The 19,477-nt window shown below is 40.7% G+C and overlaps 1 protein-coding gene across 3 annotated transcripts; it reads right to left on the bottom strand.

Moving 5' to 3' along the window:
• Window positions 1-272: 272 nt before the first annotated feature.
• rnf34b (ring finger protein 34b) lies at window positions 273-19,211 on the bottom strand. 3 transcript variants are annotated; one of them, XM_028824272.2, is made up of 8 exons: window positions 19,066-19,211; window positions 11,987-12,205; window positions 8,680-9,048; window positions 6,117-6,173; window positions 4,362-4,563; window positions 4,250-4,279; window positions 4,012-4,056; window positions 273-3,013 (listed from the first exon to the last, which is right to left on the bottom strand). In XM_028824272.2, exons 1-8 carry the CDS (start codon window positions 19,165-19,167, stop codon window positions 2,829-2,831), a joined length of 1,209 nt encoding a protein of 402 aa, XP_028680105.1. In that variant the 5' UTR covers window positions 19,168-19,211; the 3' UTR covers window positions 273-2,828. The 3 variants fall into 3 exon arrangements, with proteins under 3 accessions (XP_028680105.1, XP_028680106.1, XP_051777317.1); XM_028824273.2 differs by lacking the exon at window positions 19,066-19,211 and adding an exon at window positions 16,540-16,683; XM_051921357.1 differs by lacking the exon at window positions 4,012-4,056.
• Between the last annotated feature and the right edge of the window lie 266 nt (window positions 19,212-19,477).

Raw genomic sequence — 19,477 nt, forward strand, 5'->3', positions numbered from 1 at the left:
CACAAAGATGTCCCGAACAGTCTTCTTTCCAATATACGTAATAATATATCCTTCCATTAGAAAGTCCACTGTTCAATTAGGCTGACTACTATGTCTTTGGTTTTCATCAGAGGTAAATAAAAAAACAAATCAAAGTGTTTTAATATATCTAAACTGTATCCAGGACAGGATCCCACCAGTCTGGTGTTGATCTACCAGGTATAGGTAACTTTGTATGCCAAAAAAACTTGGAAGTTATTAAAAAAAAAAATACTACAATCAAAGTGAAATAATGCAAGTGTTCAAAAATGTTTTTAATTTCTTCTGGTCATTTTAAATGCAAGCTGTTGCCAACAACATACAATGTAATAAAGACAAATGACAAATCATTCAAGAAAGCTTTAATGTTTGGTGAATGTAGGCACTAAAGGCTTTTTGTGTACAGCTGGTGATGAATTATCACAGACGCCTCAGTTACCACGTTGTAAACACTGCTGACCAGCGGTCAACAAAATTGTGGGAAATGGTCACTAAAATATCTTGATGACTTTAAATTTGGAATCTGCACCAGTGTGGCAAGTATGGTTATACAAATATAAAGAGCTTTTAACTCCTACCTTTTTAATAAGCTTACTTAATTATAAAGTGTGGGTAGATTTTTGACATCCTACAGGAACATCTCTTTTACAGTTGTGCCATACTGTATGCTTAGTTTTCACTAATAGCCATTTATACTTTCAATCTGTGTATGGTTTCCACCTACTCTTAAACATCTGAAGCAAATTATATGGAGCAAAAATTGGAATTCAGGCCTCCTTATGTTTAAATTACTGTACATAATACTGCACAATTCTTCTAATAGAATTATTGAATAAAATATTTGAAGTCATTTTTGAAAAGGATAAACAAGCACTCTTTACCTTAGATGTAATTTCCATGCATGAAATAAAATGTTTAAATAATCTGTAGTATTTACAAGAAACCATTGCAGCCTTGTACAGTCTACACATGGACTGCAGACTTACTGTTTTCCAAAAATTAAAATGGGGAGGGCCAGAAGAGTACATATGTATATATGCTGAAAACCTGTGACTGTTGTTGTTTCAGCACATCAGAAAATTACCTAAATTGATGCAAAAAAAAAAAATCAAAACTTTACAAACAAGTTGCTGCTAGAGTACCGTCTAGCCACTGTTTCTTGTCCATTACCTTCAGCAATTCTATCATTCAAACACTTTTTTCTCCCCCCAAAATATTCAGAGTAAAGCCCATTTTTTTACACTGTTAGAACAACGGGCTAAATATGTGGGCTCTGTTTAAAGATACAGAATCTCTGGTTTAAGTCATAAACGTTAAACCAGATTTCTCCAAGCCCAGTCCTAAAGGATGAGTCCCAGCACCATAGCACTGACTGATTCTTCTAAGATCCCTCAGTGTTAAGTTACTCATTTAACAATCTTCATTTGTAAACAGTTTAAAAAGTCTGTCACTTGTTGACCACCATCCTAATTAATTTAATTAATAATACATAATTTCCTTAACAAAACTGGTCAGCCCAATTCCTCTCCTTATCTACTAAGTTTAGAAGAGTGGTTATTGAAGACTGATAGTTAAAATCATTTAAATATGAAGGGATCCACAATTGCTGATTATGAAACCTTCTAAAGCTTTAGATGTGAATTTTAAAATCCTTTTTCTCCCAATTTGTACTAAAGTTTCAATTACTAGGAGTTCAGACTTTGAATTTAGGTCTAACTACTGAGAAAAAAATTGAAATATTTTTGTAATTTTTAAAAGAAAACATCTTGCTTGAAATCTTTCAACACCTTGCACTTGCACATTTGCTGAGCATACTAAACATGGTGGGGTTTTTTATGCATGTTTCTGAAGCCTTTTATAATACGTAAAATTAATATAAAAGTTTTGATTCCCTCTCCTTGGAGCATGTATGAACTAAACTGTCAAGTTATGTAATTAGTGTGTCCCATTACTATAAGCTAGTTCTTATTCTATTTTAACTAGAGTTACCAATATTGCCATAGTAGCTCGTTTAAAATTAACTGCCCCACCATGCAAGATTTTTCATTTTTCTCACACATGTACTCCATTTGAGCTCTGAGCAGAAACACCCAACAATTCAAAAATGTTATTGCAGTTGATGACATACTGTATACTGGTGTTTAAGCTATTAGCAACTTCTCGCAATACATGCTTTGCATCCCTAGTCTCTATGTACAGTACAGCATAGAATAATAAAACAATGTGAAAAGGGGTTTAAAATGGAACGGAAATTGGTTAGAATTTATACTCTTACAGGTCTCATGGATATTTTATGTTTATAGCTAATATTTAGCAGTAGTGGCTTAACCTTCAACTATTTTGTAGCTTGCAGGTTAGTTCAAGAAAACCAATTTTGTGCACCCTTAAACTATTCATGTAGCATTTACAGCAGAGTAAAGTCTTCAATGTCTGATAATGTTATTTTATTATATGATAATGTTATTTTATTATATATGCCATATATTTTCAAAAAGTTGCTTTTTCCACCAAACAAACTGCAGGAAATACTTAATTGTATTGAGAAGAATGGACATTTAAACACTTTGTGTAGAATTTCACAATTTGATTAGTTCTCATTTTAGAGGGGCACCTCAATAAGGAACAATAAGTGCAGGTAGACCTTTTCATTTATTATTATTAAATTTGGAAAATAAAATAGCATCAGTAATTTTAAAAGCTCAAAAGAAAATGAGAAACACTGCCCTCCGCCACCCCCACCCCCAATGGTTACCCCCATGGTTAATGCACACTGAACTTTTGTTTCCATTTTCCTTCGTCTCTTTACGTCCTTAAGACTTGAAAACGTGCACTGCTCTCACAACATACTGTCGACATATCGGACATTCACTCATCCGCTTGCCACACTTGGTACATGTGACCATGTGGCCACATTCCAGGAGCACACAGTCAATCATGGCGTCCATACAGATCCTGCAGAGGTTGTCATCACTGGTAAAGTGCATCTTCTCCCCACCTACAGAAAAAAAAAAATTATATCTATACATGCACTTTTTTACATTTGACATAGGATTCTGCAATTTTAATGAAAAGGTAACTTTTTTGGGGAAAACTATTTGATGGACTAATGAGAAAACTAAATTGGCAAATAAAAACAACGACACTTCACATTACAAAGCATCATGTTACAGAAGTCGGTTTTTGTCTGAACCTAAAAACTCATGTTAAAACCTTTTTACTTTTTCAGCATACACATTTTTGAACCTGTGTTATAAAATTATTTGATATCATACCCCAGGAATAAGAAATGCTCAGGAATCCCAATAAATGCAAAAGAATGAGAGGCAATAGTAAACACATGCAAATGAAGAAATCATAATCTTGAATTCCATGGTGCAAAGTGGACAGCCGAGAGAGCAACTCCCATCTCCCTTTTCTCATGGGAATACAGGTATGTTCTGAAATGTGTGTCTATCAGTTTTTTTTTCCATCGAAAGGTAAAGGCTAAGAAATGACTTGCTGAAGCCACTGGCTGTTCAGCACTGCCATGCCATGATGTTTACAAAATGGGATTAAGACGTATCACTAGCAGGGAAAAAGGAGAACCAATGGGCTTGGCCAAACAATGTACTTACTAAGATAGTAATGTATAGGCATAAGCATTCCTTTTGTTTTATATATAAAAACTAGCAAACATGGCTTTTTCTCATAATTAATCCATTCAGATTGTATTTTTGAATTTGGAGAATAAAGCATGCAATACACAGGTAGCATCTGCTATTAATGTTTACTAAGAAATCCCATAGAAGGCCCTGTTGTAAATTTCACAACTTGTACTTTTTCTGGTTTTGCATTAGAGACATGCATAGCAGTGGCATGCAGGGCAACAAAAATGAGCAAATCAAAAACACGTACAGATGAGCTGACCAATCACAGCTTAAGGAACACACTAGCCAGTTGCACACAACAATAAATCGCAGTGCACTCTGCACAAGTTGTTTGTACCTTCCTTACCTGCACTGCCACTGCTGCAGATGGCCTGAGGATTTGTTGGTACCACTTTGAAGGAAGGTAAAAAAGTACAGGGCCATTAAAAACAAATACTGCATGTCACTCACTTCATATGCAAAACTAGTTAGTAGAAGAGAAGCACAGCCCACATTGTCAGTACTGCTTGAAACTTGTCTTACATGGCAGTCTCCGAAACTTTATTATTAGTACAACAATTGGGGGGGAAAAAAAATACCCTTACCTGGTGTTAGGCTGCTATTCACATTTTCCACTGCAATAAACAGAAAAATACATGAGGTATTGTTTTTTGTGTTGTGTTTTTTTTTAAATTAAGGGCACAGGTATTTACATACTTGATTTTTTGTTTTCTTCCGTTTCTCGATAGAGCCGGCTGACTCGCTCCACAAGTTCCCATTTTTCACAGCACCCAGAATAATTCACAAAGTTTCGTGTTAGGATCTCTTTTAGTTGTCGGACTGTTAGACCTTCAATATCTTCTATGCTGGATATGTCAGAGATTGAGGCTCTTGCTCTTTTCCTGGATAATGGAGTAGCCTGTCAAAAGAAGAAAGAGAAATGAACAATTCAGCTAAAATAAAAAACACTGCGTTTTTATGTATTTGCATTCTGAAAATCATATTTTATGTGCAAATGTACTATATAAAACATTGTGAAGCTTCTGTGTAACTACAAAGCAAGGTAGGTAGGCAGGTAGCCAAATTTTAGAAATTGTTCTAACATGGTACATGAGGTGGCTTGGCTGTGAAATTTATCCTTTAAAGAACAAGTTCTGTATTTTTCCATTCTTGTTATTTTTCACAAATATGGTATACCTGTCTTTGCCATGAAAATGTGTTAAAAGTTGAGCATTTTGTATAAATTCAAAAAATATCTTCCCCTCAGTGGTGCTTTTCAATGGAGGCGCTGGGACACACAGGAAAGCTTTAAAATTTAACATATATATCCAAGACAGTTGTTCAGTATTGAGCCGCATCTTGTAATTATGCACACATAAAACAGCTTTATGTGTGTCATTTTTGAACAACAAAAAACACTAATATAACTAGTTTAAACCATTTTCAAAGAAAACCAGCTGTGCATGCCATCTCAGCATTTGTCGTCTTCTGCAGTAACCTTTCACAAACCCCTGGGGGGTGGTTTTCTCCTGACAGAGCCAAATACAGTAAACTTTTTGTGATACATAGTTGGTTTTGTTTTAACTTCACACAAATGAATAGAAAATGTGCCCTTACCATGAGAAAGACAATCCTAGAAGTATGCGATAAAATGTTAATTTTCATATCCCATTTGTTATAACAAATGTGTTGGAAATGCAGAAGGCATCTTGTATCAAAACTTCCATCCATCCTCTTCCGCTTATCCGAGGTCCGGTCGCGGGGGCAGCAGGTTTTTAGGTTTTTACAATGCCCCATAGTCGTTTTCATTGTAAAGCGCTGGTGTATACACTATAATTATTTATAGAAAGCACTTGGCTTTAGCGCATAATTTTGCATGCCAAATGCATACATACCATGTTTATGAAGAAATAACTTTGACCTGAAAAATTACAAACTTTAACCTCCACCTGTGTCTATGTGTGTTTTTCTCTTGATACTACAGGTTTTTACCCCACATCTCCAAATATGTGATGTTTAGATTAAGTGTCTATTCCAAAATTGCTCCAGAGTGGGACTGAGTGTGGGTGGGGTGTGTCCATGGGTGTTTACTACCTTGTGTCCTCTGGTGACCCCGCTTACTCCAGACTGAGTTTGACTATCTTCTTATTCCATTTGCAAATGCTTCCTTTCATCAAGAATATTTTACAGTTTTTATACATTGTAAATTGTGTGGAAGTTGACATGCCAGTTTAAACGACCAAACAGACAACCAAGAAAATGTTCTTGATCACACAAGATTATTATCGAAGGTTCTTCTGTTATTTGAATCATCCAACTATGTAGCCCACTGTTTCTTCAAACCAGAAAGCCCGTTGGTAAATATTTTAAGCTCTGTTTACATTATAAGCATTGTTTGAAAAATACATATAATTTTGTATTCAAAATAAATACACTGACGGATAATTCCACCCAGTATTGTTTTGTGCTTACCTCTTGTTCTGCGTTTTCTTCTGTCTCCTGATTTATTGACGAAGTTCCTCCTTCTTCCTGCAGTGAAAATCCAAGTTGCACACTTTACAAACTTTTCTAAAGCCCAAAGCAGCTAGCAAATGCCCAAGACGAGCTGCATTAGTTTGATTTTATCCTGCTTTATAACAATGTTTTGAGCGTATTCCATATCACATCTTTAAAATTCGTCACCATTTTTCACTGCCATCGCTTGACACGTTTTTTGAAAATTATTCAGTCTTGAAATTACTGCCAAATGGGCACACAACTGTATGAAGTATCAATATAAAGACTGCGACTTTAGAAGTAAACTTTAATCTGTAACAGAACTAACTGTAAACGTGCATCAGAGATTCGAGCCAAGCAATTAAATTCAGTCAGTAGCTGCATCAGGAACAAAAAACTGACATCTTCACCGTCCCTCCATATATCCATCCATTATCCAACCCACTATATCCTAAATACAGGGTCACGGCACATCTGTACCGTATATGATAAAATCCCACCTGTCTGTCCACCCCAGATTATGATTTGTACACGTCTCATAGGCATGCTGTTGTAATTCACTGTTATTCTATATTTATATTTGCACTCTGTGACTGCACAGTACAAGAAATTCAGTTAAATCTTGGTGAATACTGAAGCCACTTAGACAGTCATCTCTCAGCTGCTCTCTTTGGAGATCTTCCTGTACTAGCCAATTACTTACCGGTCAGACAGCAAGTTCGATTGACATGAGTACATCTTTTTATTTTTTGCCACTAACTCATGAGCATAGACAAAGACAAAGATTTAGAGCTCTGTGAACACCACACTTGCGCACAGGAGTTTACTCTGTGATTGCCACCACTGTCTGGCACATTTGCAACAAGACTCCATGGTAGCTGTTGCTGGGATAAACCATAAACTCAGATTTAAGACAACTAATTCTCGCACCAGCTCAATCATAATCTAATGCAAGTCATATCAGTTAGGTGACACCAGAAGGCTGTCTGCTTTAGCCAACAGCAGACATGCAACACTTGCATTAGCAAACCGTATTATACAAGCCAATGTACAATCTCCAGTACCTGTGCAAGGGCAACAATAATATGTTTCACTACCAAGACAGTATCTGCATTGCTGCTCCTGAATCAGACAGTTGGCTACTGACTTGAATTTCTCTTCCAACTCTGTGACTTTGGCTCTTCCAGGATTGACTCCTAAGCACAGAAATGGAAAAATAACCACTTCCTTAAAGGAAGACGTCCAGTTAGTATCTGAAGTTGGCTGGCATGAAAATCTACAGTTATGGAGGTAGGGGGAAATCACCCAGGACTGAACAAGAGAGTCCCTGCTCAATGAGGAGACTCTCTGAACAGTCACTGGGTACAAACCATGCTGTCCTCTACACAATTCTGAGTTATAATGACGTGCTGTTTTTTTCCCCACCAGTAGAAAAGTCCAGTGGTGCAGTACCCAGCCAACACCTCTCCTACAGTGCAAACCCAGAGTCAGACAGACTAGCTACTCTAATCAATACGGCACTGCTGTCCATGCTAAGGTGAGTCCTCATGTGAATTTATCCAGATACCAAAATAAGTTAATTTCCTTCCCCTTTAGTGAAGGGACATTCCAAGAGCCAGCATACCACCAGAATTAGACGTGATCCCCAGCATACAGCTTGTCAACAGTCAGACCAAGTGGCTTTGAGCAAGGCAAGGATCATAGGATGCCAAGCCAAGAGGTGACCACCACTGCCAAACCTTGCTCCACTGGGTAATCTCTGCAGTCCTGTTCCAGGTAGAGTTCTTTCTGTTTCTTGTTGAACTCCAGAGGAGTCACTTTTCAGATTTTTGTTGTTTGTTCTGCACTGACCCATGGACCAGTGTGGTAAGAATAACCCTATCATTGTTCTGCACTTACCCATGGACCAGTGTGGTAAGAATAACCCTATCAGAAACTGAACAAAACCATTACACTGTGCTTCGGTCATCTCTCACTACGCAACATTCTGGGTGGGGCATGAAATAATGAGCTGCTAATTTTAATTTACACTATGTAGCAAATGGTCTAAAGTGATGATGGCTCAGAAGCCTTGCGGCCATTTTGAGTGAGTTCACTTACCGTTCTTAACAACAACGATTATCAGAGCAGCATAGCTACCGTTGGAGGATAAGTAACACACAACTGCAATACCAGCATAACAAGCTATTTAACAAAATAGCCAAAAATGTAGCAATAACTAACTAAATAAAATATATATATAAATTAATAATATAGCTACTGTTAAATGTCACATCATGTGCTTGAAGACCATGCTATGCTTAAAATGTGCCATATAATGACAGACAGGTTTTAGTATCCTTTTTCAGCAGAAGATGAGAAACTTCTGCCACTTAAAACTTTCCTAGAACTGTTAATTGTCGAAAATGAAGTTAAAAACAACAGTCCTGGATTTGGTAGCTCTCTACTCAAGTCCCACCAACCTGTAACTTCTACTTAATATAATGAGAGGTGTTAAGCACCAGAAGGAAAGAACAGCAGCACGTCCTTTTGGGATTACCTCATTTGCGGCTCCAAGGCTTTCTCTTCGGCTTGGAGTTTCGGCCAGAGAGGCAGAAAGTGAGGGCTCTGAGGGAGTGGCAAACAAAGATACAGTGGAGTGGAGACTACTCGTGTCCATGTCTTCTTCCAGGTCTGTCCCTCGGTGGCATAAGACCAGTTCCACTAAGTCCTCCTTCTCACGGCATGTGTCCGTAGGAATGTTTCTCAGGACCAGATATTGCCGCAGGTCTCTCACTTTCAGCTTCATGAGCTGTGGCCTTTGGAATGCAGTTTCTCTCAATAATTGGCAAGTTGAACACCGTCGGAGGTTTTCTTCCAGAACCGAGCACACAGAACAGAAGTTCTTTTTACAATCAAAACAGATATGCTGAAAGAAAAAGTACGTTGACGCAACATTAACATTATAGAATATACTCGTCAGTAACATTGTTTGTTGTATAATTGGGAGGGAAATTTAAAAAAATAAAAATAAATTCCCAGAAGTCCAGATTGCAGCTTCTGATTCAGAGAAAACTAAAATTGTGATTTGTGATACTATATCTACTCTAAGTCAGACCAAATGGGTGCCAGTTACAGACAGAAAATGATAAAAAAAAACAAAAAAACACGGTATTTAGAATCTAAAATAAGAGTTGGATGCTGTGCTAAAGTACTGCTTCTTAAGCCTTGACAATAAAGGCCAAGACCAAAGTGTGCGTGCCCTGTAGCTGAATTCCCTGCCTCCTCTGCTAGTTTTTCTTTAATCTTGAAGTTTAAAGAACGATTGAGAGTACAGCACGTACCCTGGAGGACGTGCATTCTGTGAGGTCACTAGGGGAGAGATACAACAAAATGCATAACTGTTTCATGCAAAAATCTGCCAGAAGCTTTACTGAAAACCAGTATTAAAAAATGTAACATTTTACATGACCATACTCTCTCTCTCTGTGTCTTCTTGTGACCCATGTTGTCATGTTTTGAAATACCTGTAAAGAAGTCATTAATCATAAAACACTACAACAGCCAATTTGGCTTGAAACAAGCTAATATCACAGTGCAAGAAGCTCCCTCAATTTTGTGAAATGTTTTTTAAGCAAGGCTAAGGAGACTTTTTAAAAGCCTAGAAATGTAATGACTGAAGGTTTTATTAGTCCGTCAAAGAGAAGTGCAAAACTGCAGAAGAATTCAGCCAAACTCAAATACAAGCCTGGTCTGTCCAGCCTTACTAATCACATCTACCACCTTTCGGACGAAGTTCAAGTTTGAAAAGAAAGATGCTGCTTCCAGGTTGGTCACAGCAGGGGTTTACTCACCATTTCCAACAATGGGATGTGAGAAGAAGCTTGAGGAATCCCCAAACAATGTTTGCAAATGAAGTCACTCATCAGTGTAAACTGTCACTGTGGGTGCCCAGTCCAGGTTTGTGTTCTGCAGTCAGGATAGGCAGTGGTCTACACCAGTGTTTCTGAACCTTTTTAATGTCGCAACCCACCTTTTTCCATGTCCGAGTCTTTGTGACCCAACTGTGGTGAATCGAAGATGATGGTCAGGGACAGGGTGGTGGTTCCCTCTTGATGAACCAATGACTATTATCAGAACAGGTGTGGGGGAGATCCCACCCAGTGAAATTAGAGGGTGTAAGAGTATATAGCGCATGTAAGAGTATAGAGCGCAAATATGTCTCATGACAAAGCCAACCCCTTAGACAACCCAGTGCTCACCCCACCACCAGTATTAAGAAAAGGAACATGTGACCCAAAAGTGGCCAGTGGTTAATAAACAATGGCCTACACAACGCTGTTTTAAGTATAGGATATGGAGCGATTTTTCTTATTGCTGATGAACACTATTTGATAGGAAACAAACTGATGGAATTTTTTTCCTTATTGTAATACTGTAGATGACTGACCAAAAAATGAAACAAAAGATCAAATTAGCCTTTTATGCCATACTAGATTTGAGATGTTTTGCTTTGTTGGATTCTTCTTCTTAAATAATACAGAATTACATTTGAGTGCCTGTGTGCTCCATCTTTTTAAACACTTTCTCATAATTAATTAATGCAGCACTTCCACCAGCCGTAGCATTAGCAGTGTCCATAACTGAATGGCAACCTTTTACACAAATCATCAAAAAAAAAAAAAAACCACACATAACCTTTGTGTGTGCTATACTGGCATGACACTAAATTATACAATAAATGTTCTCATGCAGCACGACGTCCATTCATCTCGCTCGCATCAATTTAATTTTATAGAGTGCTCCGGACCGAGTACGTGCTCAACGGCTTCTTTGAATGTTACCCTTTATGTTGCAAAGATTGCATTCCAGCTTTCATTATGCCCTACTTTGATGGATTAAAGAGTGAAATATTCCTCCCATCCAAATGTGTTTAATTTGCTAACTTTTTGAAATTTAGACTTTAGCTCTAGATGCCAAAAACAGCCCTGCAGTGACCCATCTGCACTCAGATCAGTACTATAGCACCATCCCAAAAGGGTCCGTAATATCCAATGAACACTGAAGCAGCACAAGTCCCATTCATAAATCAAGGTCAGGGGACACCAGCTTGGTGCTGCATATTGACGGTGCAATGCCAAGCTTTTCTAGGATGATGCAATACTCCTTTTTTAGCAGCAGTTCTTCTCTCAAGAGAGAGCTGTCCAGGAGAAGACTCCATCCAGGCGCTCACTGGCTAACGCTGCTCACATCTCACAATTGACTAGTAAGCCACACGGCCACTGATCGGCACATTTTCTGCCAGTTGTAATTTTGTGTTCATTGTCTATAATGACTTTTTGGCCTCTTGTTAAATATTCAGCTACTTGTATGCCAGCACTGCAAAACCTCGAGTGGTTTTCATTCTTAGCCTTTAAATAAAAAGCCTCAAATATCATGTAAATTTACTCAGTTTTGTTTTTTTAAATGTCTTTTTAAGGTCATGATAACGAAACAGAAGTGAAGAAAAACTAAGTGGTGCAGATTGAGCTGTGGTTCAGTAAAAGATGGAAGGACAGCTTATAGAGGGGTCCCTGGCACAGAAATCTACAGACTTGGCACAATACATCAGAAGAGTCAATGTAGACAGGCTGTATAGACAACTGGACCACTTGCCAGTGGTCATTTCAGTTACTTTAGGGAAACCATCCCCTGGCCAGGCAAGGCTTCCTCACTAGTTACCCTTCTCCTGACCATGCATGTTTAGTTTTGAAATGTAGACATGGCTGTCTAACAATTTGTCATAACCTGGAAACTTCCCAGACCCCGTGTTTCTAATCGGACCTGACCCAACTTTTCTACTCCACTTCCAGACACCTCTGCATTACCTTTTTCCTGAATACGGAGAATGTTAATCCACAGGCCTTGCAAACTATAGTTGTGTTTCCAGGAGATGGTGGAGGGTATGTTGAATAGCCAGCATTGGGGGCAAACCTGAAAGGCCCAGCTCCTGGTCCAAATCCTGGCTGCTGGCCTCGCACTGCTCCAGTGCCCATTACTTCATTGATTAGACCACAACATGAAGCCCACATAGACGAGGCCCCGGCCTGCAAAAAGACAGAAACATAAGGTAGATATTATTCACCGTGGTCTGCTAAACAACAAAATCACCTTTGCATTACACAGGACCCTCCTACAGCGACCTCGATACCAACAGTTATTTACATCCGAGATTGAGTGACCTGCTTAGTCACACAGACATAACAGAGATGTCACACTTGAGATTAAAACTGGGTTCCTCAAGCATGAAACCTCGATGCCATGTGCCCACCACAGCGCTTTACTGTCAGGCTTCAAGGTGTCACCTAAAGCACCACCTAAACTAGAACTGGATGAGAAACAGGTGTGCTGCTTACTTCTGAGAAGACCTTTCACCTTGCTGGGCCAACTCACATTTGCTGCTCTTCACCATTTTAATTTTTTCTTCCACCATTACCAGTAATCATTCTCATATTAGAACTTTGCATTTCATTCTTTCCTGCAGCAAAAGAGCATCTTGGTTCCTTTTTTAAACTTTTAACCAAACCAGTCAACGAGGACACCTTTGCTCCAGCCATCTCACTACACTAATACCCACCCAGGAATAAAGGAAAATACATTAAATAAGTGCACATAAACCATTTTCACCTTTTTTTGGTTCCCACCCAACCACCACCACCACCCCCGGGTTTCAAATTCAAGAGTACCTTCATGTGATAATGGCAGTGAAGGACACACACAGTAAAGCCTTTCACTTGGCGGCCATGTTCTCGGAGCTGCCAGCAACACAAAATTAAGGGCCGACTTCTACATTAGAACAATCTAGATGAGAACAGGCCATTCGGCCCAAGAAAGCTCGCCAGTCCTATCCACTTATTTATTGAGGCTTTTTATCTCAATTGTTAGAAACGCCCAAGAGGATATATAGGTTTATATACAAGTAGAGTTGGGCCACACAGTGAGGCCACAATTGGGAACTGAACCAGCAGCCTTGTGGGTTACACTCCGGTGCCTTAGCTGTCACACTCAACTGGTGTCTCCCAAAAGTGAGATGCTTTCTGCTGACCTCATTACGCTGGAAGGTGCAGTACACTCAAGCCACCATGTCGCTGTGATGCAGAGTGTGCTACTGATCACGTCCTGTAGAATGACACCCGTGTGCCATCCGGGCACTTAACCCATACACACATCTTTTCTCTTACACTGTGACAGAAGGTGAATTCGGTGCCTTTTTGTAGGTGTCCCATGAAGTTGATGTTCCCCTTCTTTGTAATCTGGTAGGTTCTGTAACATCTCAAGTGTTTACTGTTTACTCTGCCAAAAATGATCCTCTGAAACCCGAGTGTACACCGCGGTGCAATGTTGACATGTCACTTAGCATTGTTGTAAGAAATAATACAAGCAAATCTACCCAATCTGAATTCTTTCAAGTGCATACGTAGAAATACTCTGAATGTACCATCAACTGCTGATGCGTGTGGGGGATGTCCAAGGAGGGCAAAGGATATAAGGTTAAGATACTGTAAAGAATTTATATTGCAAGGGACACTTTTACATAAACTTCAGGAAATGGCGTGACCCACCATAATGCAGTGCTTTATGGACTGCATTAGAAGCCACCCACCTTAATGAAAGATTAAGTATCTGTCCAGTTGCTATGTCTCTGTCATTCCAAAAGATCGACATCACAAAGCTATGTAGTAATCAGATGCATTGCATTCGTCATTCCAACCGATGGCGCATCACAAACATTGCCACTGCTTTTAAGAATCCCATACCAAATAGCATAGAACAAACATATACATTGCATTTGTCATTCTAACAGATGGCACATAAGACATTTATAGCAATGCATTTTGTTACCACATGCATTCCAAAACATGTGCACTGTAAATGTTGACACAGAGGTCTATGGTTATTACTGAGATATCAACCTGACCTAGACTGCAGTGACTTTAAAAAATAAGCTCCTTCTCCATTCAGACTGTCACTGAACTCTCCCATGTTATGGTATCCCCACAGGTAAATGACAGGGAAGTGAGCCAGCGGTCATGCAGGTTTGAGATCAGAAGATGGAATCAAGACTGGGCAGAACAATGCTTAGAAGATGGTACACCACCAGTTTTCAAAATGAAGCTATGACTGAATCAGGTAATTAATGCTACTGAAGCAAACGTTACCAGTGTTTTAAAGTGCAGTGCTAACCCCTCAGGAATACAGATGTGAAAAACAATTGGCTGACTGGTTACAGGGTGCTTCAGCCTGGCACTGCCATTTCTTCACGCTGTGTTCCCTGAGGACTCCAGATTGTTGTTATATTGCCAACATTCAACTGGGTGTGGGCATCAAATGTACATGTGGTCTCCTAATTAGAATAAATTTTTTGACCGATACCTTTACAACAACATTTGAGGTACAATTGCTTCCATTACTTTTGATTTTCCAGCTGGAGCACAAATAGGTTAAGTGGGATTTGAACCCACAACCTTTAGAGTGTGAAGTCCAGAGTCACTACGGCACACTGCCTGCCTATAAATAGCAATTTGTGTTATTAACTGTTTATTATTATAAGATATTGTAAGCTGTGTGTAACACAACTGCTTACACTAGTGATGTTTTACCAGCTGGAGCACAGACAGGTGAATTCGCTTGCTCCTAGTCTCGTAGTATCAGTAGCGGGATTTGAACACAAAAGCTCAAGGTTTGACGTCCAAAGCCTTGACCAGTGCACCACACTGCACAAGGGTTGGCTCAAACCTCCTGAGTGAAAGTGACACTGAGAGAAGGACAAGAGAGACAGCAGAGCTGACTTAGTGGAAAAGAGAAAACACGTGCAGCAGCAGGACTAGCTTGGACATAACATGCAGTCTTTGCCAAATCCCATGCGAGTCACAAACAAACTGTGTAAAGCAGATCAAATGCTTAGACAAGTGGATAAACTTGAGATCCAGGACTTTAAGGTCACAGCCCCATATTTTGATTTCTGACTAAATCATATTCTTGGGGGGGGGGGCATGGGAAGCCAGTCCTGCCCCCCAAGACAGACGTAGAAGAACTATTCAGCTAAGATTTTGGGTACAGAGCACTCAATGCCACAGACACATGGACTGAGTAGTATTGTAGACAGTAGGACATTAGCGACCTTCAAGACTCGACTTGGTGTTTCTTTGTAGAAATTGAGTGGAGAGGATTGGTGAGCTGCCTTGGGCCATTTCAAAGGTTTTTTTTTTGTTTTTTTTCCTCTAATAACATCTCAGTCAGCTAGCTTATATGTAATTGGTCTTCCATGGAATGGTTTCCCTCCACAGCACATCACTCACTAGAAACTACCCCAAGGCAAAGAAAGCTCTAGCCTAAATGTTAAGATGGCACAGCATATGCTGGCATGGGAACAAATCAGATGGTGTTGCTTCTTCACTTCTGTCTCTAACTGAACGTGCCCCTTAAATTGATTCTGCAGGTTCTCTCCATGTTCACGTGTACTTTTTTGGGCGGCTTCAAATGTCCGACTGCTCTCCAGGATTAGGCTGACTTTGTGTGATATCTCATACCAGAGACCACCCTGCAGCAGAATGAGGTTCAGTGCAGATTATAGGGGTGGGAGATGTAAAGCTTCCACCAAAGCAACAGCCTGGGATGGTGGTGGGGTTCTTAAGGGTCAAACTCCACCCAGTGTGTGTGTGATTTTTTTCGGCAGTCACACATCACCCAGACGCCACACACAAACGTGTATGTTTAACCCCCAGCTGGACGGAAAAGAGTGTGTTGTACGCGATTTTTTTTTTTTGGGTATCCGAGATGGACCACTGACCTTTTCTCTGACCCTACACATACATACAAAGTGGATTGAGAGGTGCCCTCTACGGTAAATCTGGAGCACAACGAAGTACCAGTGGTCTGTTCTTTCATTGAAAAGTTCGTCAGCCGATGTGCAAGGATGATTCCGCCTACGAGTGACGCTGAAGGATGGATGGGAGAAACACACAAATGTCGTCATAAACTGGGAAGCCCGTTTACCCGCCGTGCAACATCCAGAACCCCCTCAAGCATCGCAAGTCGTCCAGTTGCAGAGAGACAAGGTCGCGCTGACAAACTGGGCGTCTCGAGAGGTGGCACCTTTATGGGTCAAGGCCGGCGGAACGATGCGGCACACCCGAAGCTCAGTCGCAGTCACCACTGGCACTGCCCCAGCAGAATGTCCACTCCTGTCCATCTACCACCGTTGTCATTCCGTCCACATGCACAAAGCAGCCTGCGGTGGCATCCATGATTACGGAGAGAGCTCTCCTACGCGGGGTTTCGCTCGATTTCGTGCACCGCTGCCTTTCTAAAGGAGCAACCGAAACTTCGCACGGTTTAGGCGATCAAACGATGCGCACGAACATAAACAAATAGGTCATACCTTCATGACAACTCCAAGGTGTGAACAGCACCTGAAAATAAAAGACAGACCATGGCCAGAGCACCAGGAACCACTTGGTTACGTCGCGTTCTTCGTCACTACGAGGTGCTTCTGAAGCGATGGAGGGCGGGCACGTCGAGTGATTGACGGCAGGCTGCCCAATGATTGAGTGGGCTATTTTTAGCAGCCAATGAGACGCGCAGTACTGCGAATGGGTGCGTCGATCTGTCAATTACTGGGCGGTGCGAAATATGTGGGCGGGAGTTTAGCGGTCACCAGAGCAACCTCTTCGGTGAGCCGAGTTGTTATGAATGTGCGGCACGGTTTACGGTTTGGTTTGCCAACGACTAGCGCTTTATCAAAATATTACTTTTAGAATCCATATTATTTTAGCAAAGTAGGGTCAGATATGCTGCCACCTCAACTAGAAGGACACGTAACTCGAGTAGCTGGCAGCAATCAACTGCTTTCTGATAGTTGGAATCTTATTTCCACGGTGTTTACATATTATCAGGTAAATAATACTGCAGTGCTGTATTATTATTTTATAAAGAGGTGCATTATTGTATTTTGTAGCATATGGGGGGGAAAAGTTCGTGTTCATTACCAGGAGTACGGAGCCAGTGTGTGTCTTCAACTGTTAGGTCTCGAATTTTAAGAATGAATGGCAGCGGTCAGTACGGAGGAGCGTCTAGAAAAGCACGTCTGTGTTAGCATTCCGGCAGCAGTAACGTTTAGATAGGTGCAAGGCACTATATGTCACAGCTGCGTGGCCCCTGACAATGAATTATACAGCGCCCTTCAAATCAAGCAGCACGCACAATAAGAGCACATTGCAAAGCAAGATGACTGGTTATATATAAATGTAATGAATTACAATTACTAACAGGATGGGGAGGGTATTGTTACAGTATGTGGTTCTGAGATAAATGTGTATTTTATACACACGCATTTTATTTTTTAATTTATATGTGTGTGTATGTATACAATTTTTGTGTCGTATTTGCACGTATTAAAAACAGCACATACATCAGAATTACCTTGTCATTATTAATGCCAATGATGACGCAGTGTTCTGGCACCATCTTTTAATTGGCTAACGTTTCTGCTCTTCCTATTTCGTCGTGACCCGCTATGCTCTGCCAGTGTGGGCGATGCGAGTCTTATTCTTTGCTGAGGAGTAAATGTGACATGAAGAAATTTCACCACCCCACCACTTTCACCCACGGACACGGAATTCAAATGCGACATTGTAGCCAGAGGTTAGAGAGAAGGAGACGAAACTCCCCAAAGACATCACGTCCTTGTTGTTTTGGTCAGACACCTGGAACGAGGAGGGCTAGGAAGCTGGCCATTAAAGTGTAGAGAGCGCCTTTAACTTACGGAATCTCGGGGGCATCCAGAAAGCCCACCTACCCAAAATAAGTTTTCATCCCAAGGCATACATTTTAAGTACGGTATTTATTCTGAATATATTGAAGCTTGCGAGTTTGTAAATTTTAGATTATTTTGGTATTCTTGACTTTGCTTGTATCCTAAAGGGCAGTTACTTTATACTGTCAAATTCGTGTCTCAAGTTTAGAATACTGTATATTGGTGGACGACTTGCGTGGTTCCCTAAGAAACTGCCCACGGGTCTCTGGAGCCGTGAGGCCCTGCGCCACCACGATGTCCGCGTATTCCTTTCATAAAGTAGAACGCACGTGCTTTGGCACTTAGGTGGGTTCGTTTGTGTAACGTCACACCTTCCCGAATTCCTTTGGTGTCCTTCCGGTGGGTCCCTGAAAATTTGCTCATCTGTCCATACGACAAAAAAAGATTACTTGTGGGGAAACACTCAATCACATTACTGGCAAAGCTGAGCAGACGTCCAGTTTTTAAGCATTGTGCCCCGATTAATAATGGGAATATCTCCAACATGTTCCGTTTTTAACAGGCTGGTCACTGAATCAACGCGCACAAAACTCATACGTCTAAAGTATTTGTTGACCTTGGCTTGATCGCTTGATTAATAAATTTATGTCGCGTTTTGGATTATGGGCGGGTAGGTAGGTAACGTTTATTTTTTTAATTAAATCGGTTGAGAGATGAGAGTTCGTTGCAATAAAGCGTGTCAAAGTTCTCTCTCGATTGTCCAGCCGTGAATTTTTCCACTGGGAAGCTCCTACTAGTAATATTTATTTATCTATATATAGTGTCTTTCATATTTATCTACCTACCTATACTTCCCACAAAACGTGAGCTGCGCCACATTTTACCCCCAAGGTCCTCGCGTATTGTCGAGCTTCATTTAGGCCAAACGAGGGCTCTGATCCCATTTTTGCACCTGCACTATCAGACAGACCCCGGGGTTGGGGGGCGTACCTGGGACAAGCTATCGTCTGGCCCGTAAATTTCGTCATAGAAAGAGGGGGCTAACTCTGCGTGTCGCCTCCTTTCGTGTCACATCTGTGTATCATCATGACAAGCCCCGTGCATTCCGCTGCCACCCGTTGCGGCGCCTTTGCAGAGCCCACCCCTTTGTACCTCGAAAATCGGCTTCATCCCTCTTGATCGCCTTACTGCAAAGCCTCGCTGGTCTGACCCCTTCAGCACTATCCGATTTGACGGGAGGGGCGCAGATGACATGCGGCGTGGTTTATCGAAAAGGGGCGGTATTATGTAAATATGTACGCACGACCCGCGTTCAATGTAGGCGTGGTCCAAAGCTTGTTGCCCTCTTATTGACCAGTTTCTGCTAATTAACATATTTAGCACGTGTTTGTTTACGCTCATTGGTAGACTGTATATAAACAGTTTTACTTTGTTATCCTATGTTTTTTTCAGACATATAGTAATAATAATAAACACCATGAGCCGGCGGGTGGGCGAGTTCGTTTTCCTAATCAATCACCCAGCCAATCGCTAGACGATGAAGCGTCACTCGGTTATCAGGTCT

The sequence above is a fragment of the Erpetoichthys calabaricus genome, chromosome 18 (genome assembly GCF_900747795.2).
Source record: "Erpetoichthys calabaricus chromosome 18, fErpCal1.3, whole genome shotgun sequence".
In the NCBI taxonomy this organism is placed as follows: domain Eukaryota; kingdom Metazoa; phylum Chordata; class Cladistia; order Polypteriformes; family Polypteridae; genus Erpetoichthys; species Erpetoichthys calabaricus.